Source organism: Physella acuta, unplaced genomic scaffold (genome assembly GCF_028476545.2).
Source record: "Physella acuta isolate Inbredline_101_S28 unplaced genomic scaffold, ASM2847654v3 ptg001280l, whole genome shotgun sequence".
Taxonomy (NCBI): Eukaryota; Metazoa; Mollusca; class Gastropoda; family Physidae; genus Physella; species Physella acuta.
The window spans coordinates 131090-148487 of record NW_026732795.1 but is presented as its reverse complement, the minus strand read 5'-3'; the positions used below and the strand labels follow the sequence as shown (position 1 = coordinate 148487).

General features: G+C 36.8%; 1 protein-coding gene and 1 long non-coding RNA gene across 3 annotated transcripts in view; both read right to left on the bottom strand.

Moving 5' to 3' along the window:
- LOC131957932 (coiled-coil domain-containing protein 174) overlaps positions 1–2124 on the bottom strand; it is a 34981-nt gene extending 32857 nt beyond the window's left edge. For both annotated transcript variants that reach the window (XM_059322793.1, XM_059322794.1), the window contains exon 1: positions 2009–2124. In XM_059322793.1, coding sequence (XP_059178776.1) covers positions 2009–2050 — 42 coding nt within the window. In that variant the 5' untranslated portion in view covers positions 2051–2124. The remainder of the gene's footprint in view (positions 1–2008) is intronic.
- An 11795-nt stretch (positions 2125–13919) lies between these two features.
- On the bottom strand, positions 13920–15821 carry LOC131957933 (uncharacterized). The gene is made up of 3 exons (XR_009389151.1): positions 15244–15821; positions 14363–14460; positions 13920–14161 (listed from the first exon to the last, which is right to left on the bottom strand). It is a non-coding gene; the product is annotated as an uncharacterized LOC131957933 (long non-coding RNA).
- Positions 15822–17398: the final 1577 nt, after the last annotated feature.

Here is a 17398-nt window from a genome sequence, read left to right as displayed (position 1 = left end):
GGCCGCTGAACGAGCATTTTTTAAAATACGCAGCAATGAAAAAGGCTAACGGCCGATCAATTAAGTCTAAAAATCGCCCGTAATTAGGCCTAGCTCTGAAAAAGGCCACTGAACGAGCATCACTGATTATATAAACGAATAGGCCACGCAGCGTTGACGAGGTTAACCACCGGTCACGAATGCAGCAACTGTCGGCCCACAGTGAAGAAAAAATCAATATACTAATAAAATTACTAATACAATAATAATGTCCATAATTTTACTTTTTCCGCACATGCTACAATTGAATTATAATTAAAATACTAGACTTAACAGTTCATTCCGTAAAAAACAAAAACTAGTTGTTTCAGTCTGGCAACTAGCGTAGCAATGACGTCATGATACTAAAAATAGCGGATAGAAATGTCAGCGTGGGTACCTCATTTTGGGATAAGATTTTGGAAACCAGAATCAATAATAATGTAAATTTACAAGGTAAATATCTCAATTATATATTAATTTAGAGGAGGTCGGGCCGTTTTCCCCGGAGGTCGGTCGTTTTTAGCAGCGGTTCAGTTTTTACGGAGAGCGCTCCACTAGAAATCCTCTCATTATTTATAACAACAAATCTCTCGATTTTTTCTGGCATTCTAAGTAGGCTTTTTGATGAGAATTACAGAATGATTTTTTTTATTAAAAATGTATTAATAATAGCTAGAATACTAGTAAACTAAGCTAATTTAGCATATTTTAACTTTCTGTGCAAAGTCATTATTACTGAAAAAAATTCCAAAGTCAGGTCAGCCTGTGGCACCCTCCACTGAACTTGAAAGAAGGAAAAAAAACTTGACCCGTGACCTTCATTAAAACAGAATTTACTTATGTTTCTTTTTAACTATTAGTAAAAATGTGCTTAATATTACCCAATAAGTTATAAAAATTTGACAATTAATTTTAATTACTGTTGTAAAGTGAGATAAACAGCTTAATAAACACGTGTTTTCTTGAGGGGGTGTGACCCGGGTGTGGCACATCGCATGTAACTTTTTATTTCTGTGTCTTATGACTATTTGTTCACAATCAGCATGCTATGCTTTTAAAATTGATAAAGGGTAAGTATACCAAGCTACAAAACCTAAAATCTAACTAATAATTCATACTTTCAGTTTAAAAAATAATAAAAACGATCATCAATGAAGAAAGCGTAAACATTCTATTTTTAGGTGTGACATAAAAAAACAGTCATAAACCTAGCCAAATGATTGGATTCTTGCGCGGCACACATTTTCCCGCGCCTCGTGTTCACCAAAAAAGATTATAATAAAATGGCATTATTACTTGAACGGACCACATCTCATTCCGACCATAAGTTATTACCAGTTAATTGTAATGTGTGTAAAATTGATACTTTCAAGTTTCATATACACATAGTTTGGTTTATTATACACGGGGTATTTTAGAGTTATTTGATTCGAAAGATGAGAATTATATAGAGCTACTTTCACTTAGGCGCCGCTTGCGAGACAAACAAAGAAATTAGGCCAAAAGTAGATCCGACAATTCTTAATTAATAGACTTAAATAGAAACGGATAGTTCCGATTTCTAAAATTAACGATGGCTTCGTAATCATTAGTTTTATCCCTCTACCCATTAGTGAAAGCGAAACTGGTCGCCATTTTTGGTAAGCGCATGAGCCGTGAGATGGCTTCAAAACAACAAACCCGGAAGCTGTGAATCGAACGGCCTATTCTAAGGCATATTATCCATTTTAGTAGCATTCTGCATTAAAATAATGATGAGAATTTGCGAGATTAACAGTTCTTTCATTTGTCGTGGATAGGACCCCTAAAATAAACGTAAAAACCGTCTAAAAACGACGCGTGACGTTTCAGGGTCAGAGGTCAATCCAGCCATCTAAGCAACGCGCCAGACTATAATTTATCAACAGTGACATCACAATTCTAAAACTTTGCATTTCTCCTAATTCCTAAACTCTATTCTAAACTAAACTTTAGTAAAGAATCTTACCGAGGCCGAAATTAGGGTTCCTTTTCTCTCGTCGTAGGCCATTTAAAAATTTATGATTTTCTTGTCTTGTACCTTTCCGGCAGTAGATCTAGATATATCTACTCTAGAATCTAGATCTAGATCTGGTAATTAATTAGATTAGATATAGGCTAGATAATACCTATTATAGATTCTATACAGTATATAATATATAGTAATATAGTATATATAGATTTAGATCTGGTTAGAATCTATATAGATCTAGGTCTAATATTTAAAATAGACTAGAATCAAGATAGAGTCTAGACTAGTTTTCGAGGCAGCCTTGACAAAAAAAATATTACAAACACGATGGCCAGATAAAAAAAAACAATGTTAGGCTTAAGTAAAGTCAGGGTAGCTCTAAACTCTAAATCAAGATCTAGATCTAGATCTATAAGCCTTTAGTATAAAAACTAGCCGTCGGTACCCGTTACACGTGAATTATAGGCCTATGTAATATATAATACTAGACTCCATATATTTTTTTTAAAAATATATAGATATCTAGATCTAGAATCTAGATCTACATGTTTGAGAAAAATATTTAATAAAATGGTTATTGGTCAAAACGCAATGTGCTTTACTACTCGTTGAACAATATTAGCGACAAAGCAAAGAAATAACTAAATAGCTAAAAATCCGACACATTTAAAATAACATAGTCATCTATAATAGATTCTATATAAAGCAAAGTTGTCGGGGACCTTCCCGGCACCGCAGGCGCTTCAAATTTGACATTAATCTGTCTTGGGGCGATATAACACGAAAGCCGGTACCCGTTGGCCGAAAAGTCGACGAAGAGGGGGTCAAAACTGACCTTGACTGACCTGCGCCTTAAATGGGCTATATTACGAAAAAAAAAATTGCCCGACGACCCCCCCCCCCCCCCTTGTGGTAGGAGAACGCCTAGGGGTTTACAAAAAACTCGCCATGTCCGGGAAAAATCGGGTAATGGGTAAAAACTGACCAGTCGTATTTCCCTATATAATCTTTGTATTTTATTGGAAAAACAGAGGGTAATTTCAAAACGAATTTTAAGGCACTTACCATCTTTACATCTGGCTAATTTTTGGCATGCTTATATGTAAATGGCTTGGCCGTTGGGCAAACCTGTCGGACCCCCCTTGAAATTTGTGAGGTGGTAGGAGAACGCCTTGGGGTGTCACAAAAAACTTGCCATGTCCGGGAAAAATCGGGAAATGGGTAAAAACTGACCAGTCGTATTTCCCTATATAAAGTTTGTATTTTATGTGAAAAACAGTGTAAATTCTACACAAATTTTAGGGTACTTAACTTCTGTACAATTGTCTATTTTTTTTTTTTGCATGCTTCTCTATAGATGACTAGGACTTATGGAAGAACTGTTGGTCAGACTCAAAACCCTCGACAAGGGCGGAAAATTGACCGTGAGTGAAATTCTCTCTATGAGATATATATAAATAAATTGACAAACGATTCCCCTAATATTTTGTGAGGTCGTAGACCGACCCTGGAGGGTAACAATAAAACTTTATTTCCCGTTCGGAAAAACCCTAAGGGTCGTTAGATTTTTCCAAAAGCTATATTTTCTTATATAAATAATTGTTTGTGAAAATGTAAACAAAGATTACGTCATTTGGCCTATGTACAGGGAAGGTAACTTTTTAAAGTTATAATTTTTAAAACAAATTTATATTATTTTAAAGAGAAAACGAAGATCACAAAGTATAGCATTCGTTTAAATAAATATTTCGTTATATGTTAAGTTATGAATTTTATTGAAATTATAAAAAGTAATATCTAAAGTTAATTTAATATAATATTTGATTTATACTATTAAGGAAGCCTTTGCAGTTCTAATAGCCTTGCGAGTAATTAGTATGTGAATATTACACTAAGTTTTCCAAGACATGAAAATACTCAGATTGTTAAACTTAAGCCATAAGCACTTCACATAACATTGAGGGTTTTTTTTTCAATCGCACATAATCCAATTAATCGGTGAACCACAATCATGCCTAAACAAATCCAAGAAATAAAGGATTTCCTTTTAACAGCAAAGAGAAAAGATGCCAAATCTGTGAAAATCAAGAAGAACAAGGACAATGTGAAGTTCAAAGTTCGCTGCAGTCGCTATCTGTATACATTGGTAATCCAGGACAGAGAAAAGGCTGAGAAACTTAGACAATCTTTGCCCCCAGGTTTAGCTGTCAAAGAATTGAAATAAATTGATAATAAACTATTAAATTTAAAAAAAAAAAGCACTTCACATAACAGCCAATAACCAATTCAAATTCTCAACAGTTTTTAGCGCAATTTCCTTACAGGAATTGCGATTATTAAATCGTCATTTCTGGATGGATATGTGTCCGCAGCTTTAAGTCGTATCTCCTCCTCAACGAAGCAATATCGAGGACTAGTTCCAAAGCAAATATGTTAAGCAAGTTCCGAGGATGATTGTGGGCCGAAAAATTCCCGGAATTCCTTCCTGGATTTCCCGGAAAAGCCAAAAAACTCGAAAAAATGCAGTTTTTTGCCCATATCTCAGCAACCAGACCACTTAGCGACTTGAAACATTTACCAATCGATTCCTGCCATAATTTAGAACAATATTGCCGAAGAAAGTTTTCATAAATATCCTTTCGTTCGGTCACAAAAAATTACTTAAGGAAATTGCGCTTAAATTGTCACTAGACTTTTTATTAACTTGTTTTTAAACCTCATACGCTACCAATATCTATTAGAGAAATTAAAACTAAATTATATACATTATTAGTCAACATAAAACACTATTTTATATTAAATCCACACACTGATTAAGAGACGTAAATGATTCCGATAAAAACCCGGCTAATCAATGGTCATTATGTTTTGTTTTTTTTTAAAAAGTAATTTGTATTAGTTAGACCGAGAAAAATGTAAGTATTTCGTAGCGTACGCCATTAGTGTTGTGTTTTTCCTTAGTGTAAACATGTGGCATGTTATTGTTACGTCATTGTTTATTGCGTTCTTGTCACAACTATTAAGACTTTTTCGATTGTATAATTAAAATTGTGTTTCTACATTCGAATATGCCTTTATTTTTATTTATCTACTTTAAATAAAATTTAGGTTATACTTTATACATTTAAAACATCCACTATATTATTTTCAACAAAAGTCTGTATCAAGTTCTCCGTATATCGCTGAAGATACTGATCTCAAATGTTGTGAAAATATTTTGCGGACAGAGAGAGAAGTGCGCAAATGGTCTTTAATATATTGTAGTGAATTTTTAGGAATCAGTCAATAGTAAATTGTGCTTAGCAGGGCAAGAAGAAAATTCGTATCTTAATAAATATATGTAATTTGAATCATTATAAAGGAAATTGTCTGTGGTTTCAGATGATAAGTTTATTATAACTATAATTAGAGTCTCAACGACAGAATTAAATAAGAAAAAATCTATAGCCTTATTCTATACCGAATAGTGTAGGATCGGCTGCGATCACCGTGAAATGTTAAAGAATGTTTAAACCAACTAGCTTACACGTTCGCGTTGTTGCGATCTAGTCTTACATACCAGGGTAGCAAAACAATTTGTAAGGGTTTCATCAACACGTTACCAATTGTGTATTAGTAGTAGTATGTCCTTGTGTTTCTAAAACTGTATCACTCCGTATTCCTAGTGCATGGCGCTCATTAAAACAGATACCGTGGTACACGGCCGCCTGGGCGTCGGCCAATGCGCTTGTGCAGTTTGACCGCTGGATCAAGTACTAACGCTGTTCCGCTCTTCCAGACACCTAACCAAGGTGCAAAGCAGGGGCGGAACTACAGTGCCGCCAGACCCCGCAATGGGGGGGGGGGGGGGCACGGCATTTAGGGGCCCTTAGCCGACCATAGTAAATTTTTTACGGTAAAAAAAAAATAATTTTCTTGCATTTTTTACTTAACGCCGAATAGTTAACAAACATAGGGGTGCTCCTAAGCTCCTTTTAATCTATTTGTACTGAACAAATTAAAAAGCAATTACTTCTCTTAATTATTAAAAAAAAATACATACTAAAGAACGACATAAAAAGGAAATATATTTAAAACAAATAATATAAATAAAAAAAAACAACATAGAAATAAACAAAACACGAGAAACCATTACACATACACAACTTCCACGTTTTATATTCTTTTGACCGGCCTAAATTCTAGAAGGTGGGCAGTATTACAGCAAACATATTGAGTAAACTAGTTCCTAATTTTTTAAAAATATTTATATTTAGACGTTTTGTATTAGATCTATGAATAAGTAAACGATCTTAAACGAATGAAAGTAGGCTACAAGTAAGAAAGTAATATTACTATTTTAAATCTGTATTAGTCCTCACAAGCCGGTGATGAAAACTGTAATACTAAAGCGAACACACACAACTGACGCTGTAATTACATGTCTGAGGCACACACACACACAAAAAAGAGAAAAAAAATACTAGTTCTTAATCTTAAAAAAAAATAAAAAATAATAAATTCAAAACAGACTAATGCACTCACACACAAGACATGATATGGATCTAATTTGTTTAAATTTAAAAAAAAAGATTTTTTTCAAAACTCGATCAGGCCAGTAATGAGTATCCAATGTTTGTATATATATATATATATATATATATATATATATATATATATATATATATATATATATATATATATATATAGGTGGGGCCCAGAATTTTTTTTTGCGGGGTGGCCCTTTTTTTCTAGTTCCGCCACTGGTGCAAAGATTGTGGCTGGGAAACTCCGAGTGTCAAACCGCACCGCCTTACTGCCGGGGCGTCGCCCTCCGAAATAAAATAAAAAAATAATTGCAGAATTCTTCCCAAAAGTCAGAGTTTCTTTCATGCACCTTTTCAAAAAATATCTGGAATAAAAACACTGCCTGGAATATTCTCAACGACTTTCCAAAGTTTTTTGGCGATTGGATGAAAACCAAAACGTTATAGTGTTAGTAGTGCCATATTGATTGAAGATTAATTAGATTAAAAAATGTAATTATGGTAAAATTAGTAGAAAAACATTGATAAATGTTGAACCTCGCTTGTTGTGAAAACACTGTCCATGGTTGTTGTTTTTAAAAATGGTTCAGTTGTTAACATTGATGTTTAGTGGGATGGAATTTCGGAAAGGGCAGACAGTTGGGAGGGAGGTGCAGGTCTGTGGGGGGGGGGGAGGAAGGTGGTGGTATGGAATTTTCCAGTCAGTTTTTAGCAATGCATTTTAACTTACTAGTCAAAGTTCAAGTTTATTTATAGGCTGATTCTCTCAATGTCTTGCACGACAAAGTGATATCGCCTGTAGTGTTATTATAAAGAATGGGCTCTGTTTGACCCCCCCCCCCCACACACACACACTGAATCTCACTGCCGATACGGGGGAGGGGGCTTTTGGAACTTTTAAACTTTTTCTTTTTTAAAATTATTTATATATAACAAATATTAAAATTCCATTATAAAAGTTTTAATTTTTATTTTGAGGGAAAATGGCCCCTATATACCTTGAGCCCCTATGCCTTGCTTACGCTAGCTTTACGGTAGCTACGCCACTGTATATAAACCGGCGGGTTAGACTTAGAGGGCATAGTAATTTAAATAGTAGTGTAAAATTTATTTTCTACTTTTTAGTGCATTATTACATAAAAGCTTGTTATTAAAACGTTTTTTATGATTTTTTTTTTTACTTTCTCGTATATACGAAGTATAGAGAAAGTCTTGTAATCGTGCACAAAAATTACATTAAATTTGGACAGTTTTCACCGTTCTACTCCCCAGTCCATCACATCCGGGATGTAGAGGGCTTATTTTAATCGGGCTAAAATTATACATCCAGATGTAGGCCTATCAAAATTTTGGCGTCGGAAAAACTGGATTATCCAATTCTGTCCGTATGTCTGTGTGTGTGTGTGTAAACACGATAACTTGAGTACCGTTACAGCTGGGTTGATGAAATTTCATATATAAGTATGATATGAAAATCGTGGTTCCCAGAAAGAACCGCAACGGAAAAAAGCGCAACGGAAAAAAGCGCAAATCAAAAAGCGCAACGGAAATAAGCGCACACGGAAAAAAGCGCAAAGAGAAAAAAGCGCACACAGAAAAAAGCGCAAAGAGAAAAAAGCGCAAACGGAAAAAAGCGCAAAGAGAAAAAAGCGCACACAGAAAAAAGCGCAAACAGAAAAAAGCGCAAACGGAAAAAAGCGCAAAGAGAAAAAAGCGCACACGGAAAAAAGCGCAAAGAGAAAAAAGCGCAAACAGAAAAAAGCGCAAAGAGAAAAAAGCGCACACAGAAAAAAGCGCAAACAGAAAAAAGCGCAAACGGAAAAAAGCGCAAAGAGAAAAAAGCGCAAACGGAAAAAAGCGCAAACAGAAAAAAGCGCACACGGAAAAAAGCGCAAACGGAAAAAAGCGCAAACGGAAAAAAGCGCAAACAGAAAAAAGCGCAAACGGAAAAAAGCGCAAACAGAAAAAAGCGCACACAGAAAAAAGCGCAAACAGAAAAAAGCGCAAACGGAAAAAAGCGCAAACGGAAAAAAGCGCACACAGAAAAAAGCGCAAACGGAAAAAAGCGCAAACAGAAACAGAAAAATGCGCAACCAGAAAAAACACAACGAAAAATGTGCAAAAGAGAAATTTAGCACAAAGACCATATGGACTAGATGACACATTTATACATGACTGTTAGGGCTGCTGTGAGAGTGTCGTGTTTGATCACGTGATCTACTACCATTTAAAGCGTACCACTACCATCTGCATTCCCATCACCACGATACAGGCGATAATCACTTTACACAATGCCTATTATTTTCTTGGTCAATAATTATTCAACTACTATTCTCGTATAAACATAAAACTATCGACATTACACGAAGTATCTTTCACATTCTCCCTAGTCCGAACTACCTAGCTTGCATACTATAACAACCCGTTCCTATGGCAAAACTTCACTCTCTTTCATCCGCGTCATCAAACATGCATTCGTCATATCTCTCGTAACAACATTCATTCGCACCAAAATAACAATTTTGTATTTAATATTTTTTCACATCATGACGCACCTACCTACCTACCTACTACCCAACTACCCACCCACCTACCTACCTACCTAACTACCCACCTACCCACTTACCCACTTACCCACCTACCCACCTACCCGCCTACATACTTACCAAACTGCCCACCAAAAAAGTATCGGCGAAGTTCGTAAGTTTCGTAAACTGTACTAGACATCATTTTTTTAAATGAAAATTCATTGACATCATTGACATATGTTACATATATGTTACATTTTGCGACAACCTTAATTAGTGCGTTGGGCTTGTATGAAAACTCACTTCGAACTAACTCAATTAAATGCTATTTATTTTATCATTACGCGGTAAGCGTCACCCAACTGTTGTGATGTAAGGTGAGGACAGGTTCGACAATAAACCAACACGAAAGTACGAAAGAGACATAGATTGCCTATTAGAGAATTGACCCCTTAACTTTCCTAACCCCACCATTTATTATACCCTACCTAACCTCTAAATTTACTGCGCTAAATGTCACTTCCCTCCCAATCGTTCCTATTCTACAGAATTGTGTATACTATTTATTTACATTCTTTAATCTCAATATAACTAAAATAGACTTTTGTTTGAAGGGTAATGAAAACATGTAAACAAAAGGGACGCTACTCTAAATCTATGCGAATACTTATATGCAGTGGCGTAGGCGGGGGGGGTTTATGGGGGGTCATAACCCCCCCCCCCCCCAATAGACCCCTCGGTATATATATATATATATATATATATATATATATATATATATATATATATATATATATATATATATATATATATATATATATATATATATATATATATATATATATATATATATATATATATATATATATATATATATATATATGCAAATCGAAAGTTTGAGGGGGGGGAGGTACAATCGACAGTTTGAGGGGGGGGGGGGGAAGTCTGGAAGAAACACTGCATGTAGCCTATATAACAGAAGAGCTATGGTTGTTTATATCATTTTGCATTCGTCCGGTAAACATTTCAGTAAAATACCTTAAAAACCTTCCGTAACCTTTTTATAAAGAAACAAAGAGAGATGAAGTTTATAAATGTTAAAATAAATAGCATGTAATTGAGTTAGTTCGAAGTGAGTTTTCATACAAGCCCAACGCACTAATTAAGGTTGTCGCAAAATGTAACATATATGTAACATATGTCAATGATGTCAATGAATTTTCATTAAAAAAATGATGTCTAGTACAGTTTACGAAACTTACGAACTTCGCCGAAACTTTTTTGGTGGGTAGTTTGGTAAGTATGTAGGCGGGTAAGTGGGTAAGTGGGTAGGTGGGTAGTTAGGTAGGTAGGTAGGTAGGTGGGTAGTAGGTAGGTAGGTAGGTGCGTCATGATGTGAAAAAATATTAAATACAAAATTGTTATTTTGGTGCGAATGAATGTTGTTACGAGAGATATGACGAATGCATGTTTGATGACGCGGATGAAAGAGAGTGAAGTTTTGCCATAGGAACGGGTTGTTATAGTATGCAAGCTAGGTAGTTCGGACTAGGGAGAATGTGAAAGATACTTCGTGTAATGTCGATAGTTTTATGTTTATACGAGAATAGTAGTTGAATAATTATTGACCAAGAAAATAATAGGCATTGTGTAAAGTGATTATCGCCTGTATCGTGGTGATGGGAATGCAGATGGTAGTGGTACGCTTTAAATGTTAGTAGATCACGTGATCAAACACGACACTCTCACAGCAGCCCTAACAGTCATGTATAAATGTGTCATCTAGTCCATATGGTCTTTGTGCTAAATTTCTCTTTTGCACATTTTTCGTTGTGTTTTTTCTGGTTGCGCATTTTTCTGTTTCTGTTTGCGCTTTTTTCCGTTTGCGCTTTTTTCTGTGTGCGCTTTTTTCCGTTTGCGCTTTTTTCCGTTTGCGCTTTTTTCTGTTTGCGCTTTTTTCTGTGTGCGCTTTTTTCTGTTTGCGCTTTTTTCCGTTTGCGCTTTTTTCTGTTTGCGCTTTTTTCCGTTTGCGCTTTTTTCCGTTTGCGCTTTTTTCCGTGTGCGCTTTTTTCTGTTTGCGCTTTTTTCCGTTTGCGCTTTTTTCTCTTTGCGCTTTTTTCCGTTTGCGCTTTTTTCTGTTTGCGCTTTTTTCTGTGTGCGCTTTTTTCTCTTTGCGCTTTTTTCTGTTTGCGCTTTTTTCTCTTTGCGCATTTTTCCGTGTGCGCTTTTTTCTCTTTGCGCTTTTTTCCGTTTGCGCTTTTTTCTGTTTGCGCTTTTTTCTGTGTGCGCTTTTTTCTCTTTGCGCTTTTTTCCGTTTGCGCTTTTTTCTCTTTGCGCTTTTTTCTGTGTGCGCTTTTTTCTCTTTGCGCTTTTTTCCGTGTGCGCTTATTTCCGTTGCGCTTTTTGTTTTGCGCTTTTTTCCGTTGCGCTTTTTTCCGTTGCGGTTCTTTCCGGCCACCGAAAATCGTAGATCTGTATCAACTTGAGCGATTTCCGATAACCGGAAGTGGAACGTTTTCTACTTTGAATTTTTCAAATGCCTATAACTTGAATAGTATTTCAGATGGATAAATGATATTTCACATGTAAGTAAAATATCTAATTCTCTGCCTTCTATCAAATTCCGTTGACCTGAAGTAATAATTTTCGCTATTTCCGATTTCTTTTGTCTACGAGATTTTATTCTATTTTAAAAAGTTTAAGTATTTAAAATGGATTAAAAATCATGTCCCGAGTTGCCATTCCCTGTTGTTTCATATAAGAATATTCGAGAAAGTTTAGGGGAGATCACTCCCGGTTTATTATCGTCTGTGACCGAGAGTGAGAGCGAGAAACAGAAAAGAAAAAGAACAGTACATTTTTACTTTCTCGTATATACGTAGTAGGCCTATAGAGAAAGTATTGTAATCGTGCAAAAAAAAAAAATCGAGATTTTTACAAATCTCGACGTTTTACACCTCACTGATACGGAAAAACATAATTTTGCAATCTTGTCCGTATGTCTGTGTGTGTGTGTGTGTCTGTGTGTGTGTCCGTGTGTAAACACAATAACTTGAGTACCGTTACAGCTAGGTTGATGAAATTTCATATATAAGTATTATATCAAAATCGTAGATCCGTATCAACTTTTGAGCGATTTCCGACAACCGGAAGTGGTACTTTTTCTACTTTGAATTTTTCAAAAGCCTATAACTTGAGTACTATTTAAGATAGATAAATGAAATTTCACATGTAAGTAAAAGATCTAATTCTCTACCTTCTGTTAAATTTTGAGTAATTTCCGTTGACCGGAAGTAGTAATTTACGCTACTTCCGATTTCTCAAAAAACTAATGTAAATTTTAAAAGTACTAATAATATTGCGCACTATTACGCACATTTGGTTTCGGTGCTAGCTTGGTGCGCATTTTTTTTTCTACTAGATTTTATTCTATTTTTAAAAGTTTAAGTAAACAAAAATCATGTCTATATTCCGAGTTGACATCCCACGTAGTGTTATATTAGAATATTCGAGAAAGTTTAGGGGAGATCACTCCCGGTTTATTTTAGCAGTGAACACGTTACATTTGGTGGCAGCGAAAGAAACACGCAACTAGAGTGACTGACAGCAGACAGTTAGTACAGAAAAAGAAAAATGGCAGATATCGAACTCCAGGCACAAAAAAGATACCTCCAAGAAACAATTAAAGAACTGAGAATAGCAAGACAAGACGAGCGACCATTAAGCATGAACCAGGCGTTACCACGGGTCAGCGCCATTTCATAATTTCAAGTGTTTTGGAGTAAGTCTCAAGCTATATCTCGCATTAACAGCTGGGATGAAGATAGACAGCTACTGCATCTACCAGCTTGTTTGGAGGGAGTGGGGCCAATTTAGCATTTCTTGAACTCACTCAAATTAACCGAGCAACACTTGGAACGTTTGTCGCATCACTGAGCATTAGATTCGATACCAGGGTGGGCACCGCTACGCATCTGACCCAGTTAGAAAACAGAAAGATGTCAGTAAGGGAGACAACCGCTGAATATACGTCCGATGTGAAACGACTGACGGCCATGGCTTTCCCGTCACCTGACCAAGCAACAGTTGCACTGCGCTATTTTCTCAAGGGGCTACAAGATCCTCACCTCGCGGGTATCATTGCCGCCCAGCGCCCAGAAACATTCTGGACGAATACCTCAGTGCTAGAGATAGTACAACAAAAACGAAAATGTGTTCGGTGCAGGATCAGAGCCAGATAGATAGTCTACAGCAGGAGGTGAAGAGACTACAAGAGATGGTAATAAGTAATCAACGCAGACCCAGAGATTCGGGATGCTACACTTGTGGGGGCAGACATTTGGCTAGAAATTGCCCTAGAAATAGTCGATATCAAGAAATTAACCAACATCTGTCAAGTAATAGAAATAGTTAACAAGCCCGGCCGACCCAAGCTACAGCCAGAATTAATGAAGTCCAACAGAATGCTGCAGACAACACAAACAACGAAAATACTTTAAACTTCTAAAGGCCGCGCCAAGCAACAAAGAAATGGGCGTGGTCAGAGAGACAACGACAACGGTTTCAATCCGAAGTGCTACCCATGGGTTTTCGGTATTGGTGACGGTGACAGTAGCAAATAATTCTATGATGTTTCTGGTGGACACGGGCGCCGCTGTCACGTCTACAAATGTAAGCCCTGCTAGGGGGGGATACCTTAAAATCTATCTACCCTTCCTTAGGCTTATCTAACTAACTACCGTCCGGTCAGTGCAAGCCCGGCTAAACCCAGACTGGTTAATAACCTAACCTTAGTCTAAATTAAAAACAAAAAACTTTTAACAATTTAATAAAATTTATTGCATGGAACCAAAATTATATAAATAAAAAATAGATTAACAAAACAGAACTTTAACGTAACAAAACACTCAAGACATACAATACAAGCAGAACTCAACGAAACAAAACATTACGTTTGACCATTTGATGGTGTTGCGCCGACTTATGATGTCTAGGATGGTCCAGGCCCTGACACACAGAAACCTCCCTTCATCCATTCTCGACATCCAAAAGTCCACACCAAACAAAACACTACGTAAAACCACTACGTACAATACCTTACGTACAACACATTACGTAGAAAACAATACGTACACAACAAACTTTTTACACCACACAAAACATTACGTTTGACCATTTGATGGTGTTGCGCCGACTTATGATGTCTAGGATGGTCCAGGCCCTGGCACACAGAAACCTCCCTTCATCCATTCTCGACATCCAAAAGTCCACACCAAACAAAACACTACGTACAATACGTTACGTACAAAACAATACGTACACAACAAACTTTTTACACCAAACAAAACAATTCATATATAACAAAACACCCAGCCAAGTTGCACAAGCAACCTCACTGGAAAGGGGGGGGGGAAGAGAAAAAGAAAAGGAAAACATAAGAAAAATGCATGGTAATGGCAGATATATACATAAATATATACACATGTTCAAAATGCTACCTACTACTATCTAGCTAAAGCCTCGAGTAAAACTAATCCCTACTATTACAATTCTAAAAGCAATTCTCAAAAACAACTAACCACTGTCTAAAGAAGAACTAGCAACTTAAAAATAACGTGTAAACAAATTCATTGTAGAACCAATCTTTCCTACACAAGGAGCAGCCCGAAGCCATTGGTCTACATAAACAATATCCATATTGATAACATTGACGTTAACACACTCCGCTAAGGCCCCAATGAAGGCAGACACAAAGCAAGCGATACTCAACATGACGTTGCACGAAACAGCACACACATTAATTTTAAACAACCTAAAACTCGAGGCAACTAAAATATACTAATCTAATTACTGTCTAACCAACTGACTATTGACTAAGCCAATCCTAGTCAATAACAACATCATAAAACAATCAGGTAAATGCACACACGCATTCACACCAGTTTAGGAAACACTCCTAAACACACTGGCCTAAACCACGTGGTCCGAAACACACGCCAAGGGTTTAGAAAACATCAAAAATACATTTTAATTCAAAATAACAAAATAACACACCACGTGCATACCAGACATGCCGATGCTCACTATCTCGTTTTAGACGAAAATGAAAGAAAACGAGAAACATCGTCAGTCGCATTCATACAAATCACATAAAGATAAAGTATAAAAAAACAAATACCTCCACGCGTGCGGTGCGCCACGCAGAAACCTGACCCGACCTACATCTCGCCGCGGGTCAAAAAAAGGAAGAAAATCACTCCGAGCGGTCAATTTATACTGACCGCTTCGAGCGGAAGGGGGACCCCGTGCTGTTCCCCATTGGACCACCATGCACTCCCAGATTCGCAACAAATAAAATAATACAAAAAAATCCATTCACCCGCTCACACAAAAGCCATCAACAAGTTACCACAAGCCATTAGAAACAAACTTCAACCCTGGGAAACAATCTTCCTCAATGTCAACATTGAGTTCTCCATTTGGTGACAACACATCCTGCTCTCATATCTACTGTACATGTGCCTAGACAGTTTATTCTGTCACCCCCTGCAGATTGACGCCCTGTCAGTTGTTCTTTCTTACTCACGGAAGCACTGATGTTTCCCAACATTACTACACATTCTAACAATCCTCTGGAAAATGGCAAAAGAAAATTAGAGGAGGCGCAGAGGTGATCAGTAGAATGCCTGTCGTTAGCGTTAACGGCACCGAACATTATTTATATTACCTCAGGCTTCTCCGTATACATTCAGTAACTGAGCAAGCATCACAAGTTTCCACTCCCTACGAACTGTCAACGGCGTGGAATGTAACATTTTCAAAGGGGCGTGCCAACAATTGGGTCTTCTTAAGGACGAGAAGACATGGCATGATACTCTTACAGAGGCATCTGAGATATGAATGCCATCCTTCTTGCGACAACTTTTCGTTTTCATCTGTGTCTTCGGCGAACCACATAATGTATGTTCCTTACCTTTGGGACACGCTAAGTTAAAACTCTCCCTTTCTGGGGACTTTCTCAGAACATATTCCACACGCACCGCTTGCATGTATGCTCGCGCAGAAATAAATGACATGCTCCAACCACATGGCCTCAACCTGCACAAATTACACCTACCCCTCACTGACATTCTTCTAATGTGTCATTCATCTTCCGCGCTCATTCATCTTCCACGCTCAGGCTGAACACTCCCAGTCCACTCTATGGAACACTACGACAAACTCAACACTGAACAAAAGCACGCTGTTGACACTGTTTTGGACGCTGCATACACAGACTCCCGACCGCGGCAAACCTGCTTCTTCTTAGATGGTCCCGCAGGAACAGGGAAAGCCTTTGTGTACAAGCTACTAATTCACACCATCAGAGCCAGGGGAGACATTCCTATAACCGTTGCATCTACAGGAATGGCTGAAACATTGTTATCGGATGGACGTATTGCACATTCGGTGTTTAAAATACCCAGTGTTTCTTCCAGACTTTTTTTCTCCGGGGGGGGGGGGGGGCGGACACTGTTAAAAGTATATTTTCTATATAAATTATATAAATTCCATTTCGTTTGAGGGGGGGGGGGCGGTAAAAAAATTTCGGGGGGGGGGGGGGGGGGCCTTCGTAATGTTCAATTATATTTTTTTTTTACCTTAGAAAGACTCATTTTAGATGACTGAAAAAAATTGGGCATATATATTACCAACTGTGCAGCAACTTTACCAATTTTTACATTTCTATGTTATTTAGTTTAGAAAATATGGGTTCTCAAAATTGGCACTTTTTGAAAATCTGTTGTTTTTTTTTACCAAATTTTGCTATTTTAAAAATCTCATAACTTTTTTTATTTATTGAGATATTTTTATAAAATTTATGTCATAAAGCTTACAATTAAAAGTTCTTTCTGGACATACCACAGAAGTCTGCAATCAATAGTTAATTTCAATTTGCCTACTTAAATACTTTACTTTCTCGTATATGAAGTGTAGAAGTATTGTAATCGTGTAAAAAATCGAAATTTTCACAAATCTCTGACATTTTACACCTCCCCGAGTCAGAAAAACTTAATTTTGCACGTATGTCTTTGAACACGCAACGTGAGTAATTATAGCTAGGTTGATGAAATTTCATTTTTTAGTATCATATCAAATTTGTAGTTCTGTATTAGCTTTTCAGCGATTTCCGGAAGTGGAACTTACACTATTTTTGGTTTTTCAAAAGCCTATCACTTGAGCACTGTTTCACTTTCAGATAGATATACGAAATTTCATATATAAGTAGAAGATCTAATTCTCTGCCTTTTGTCAAATTTTGAGAAGTTTCCGTTTACCGGAAGAAGTACTTG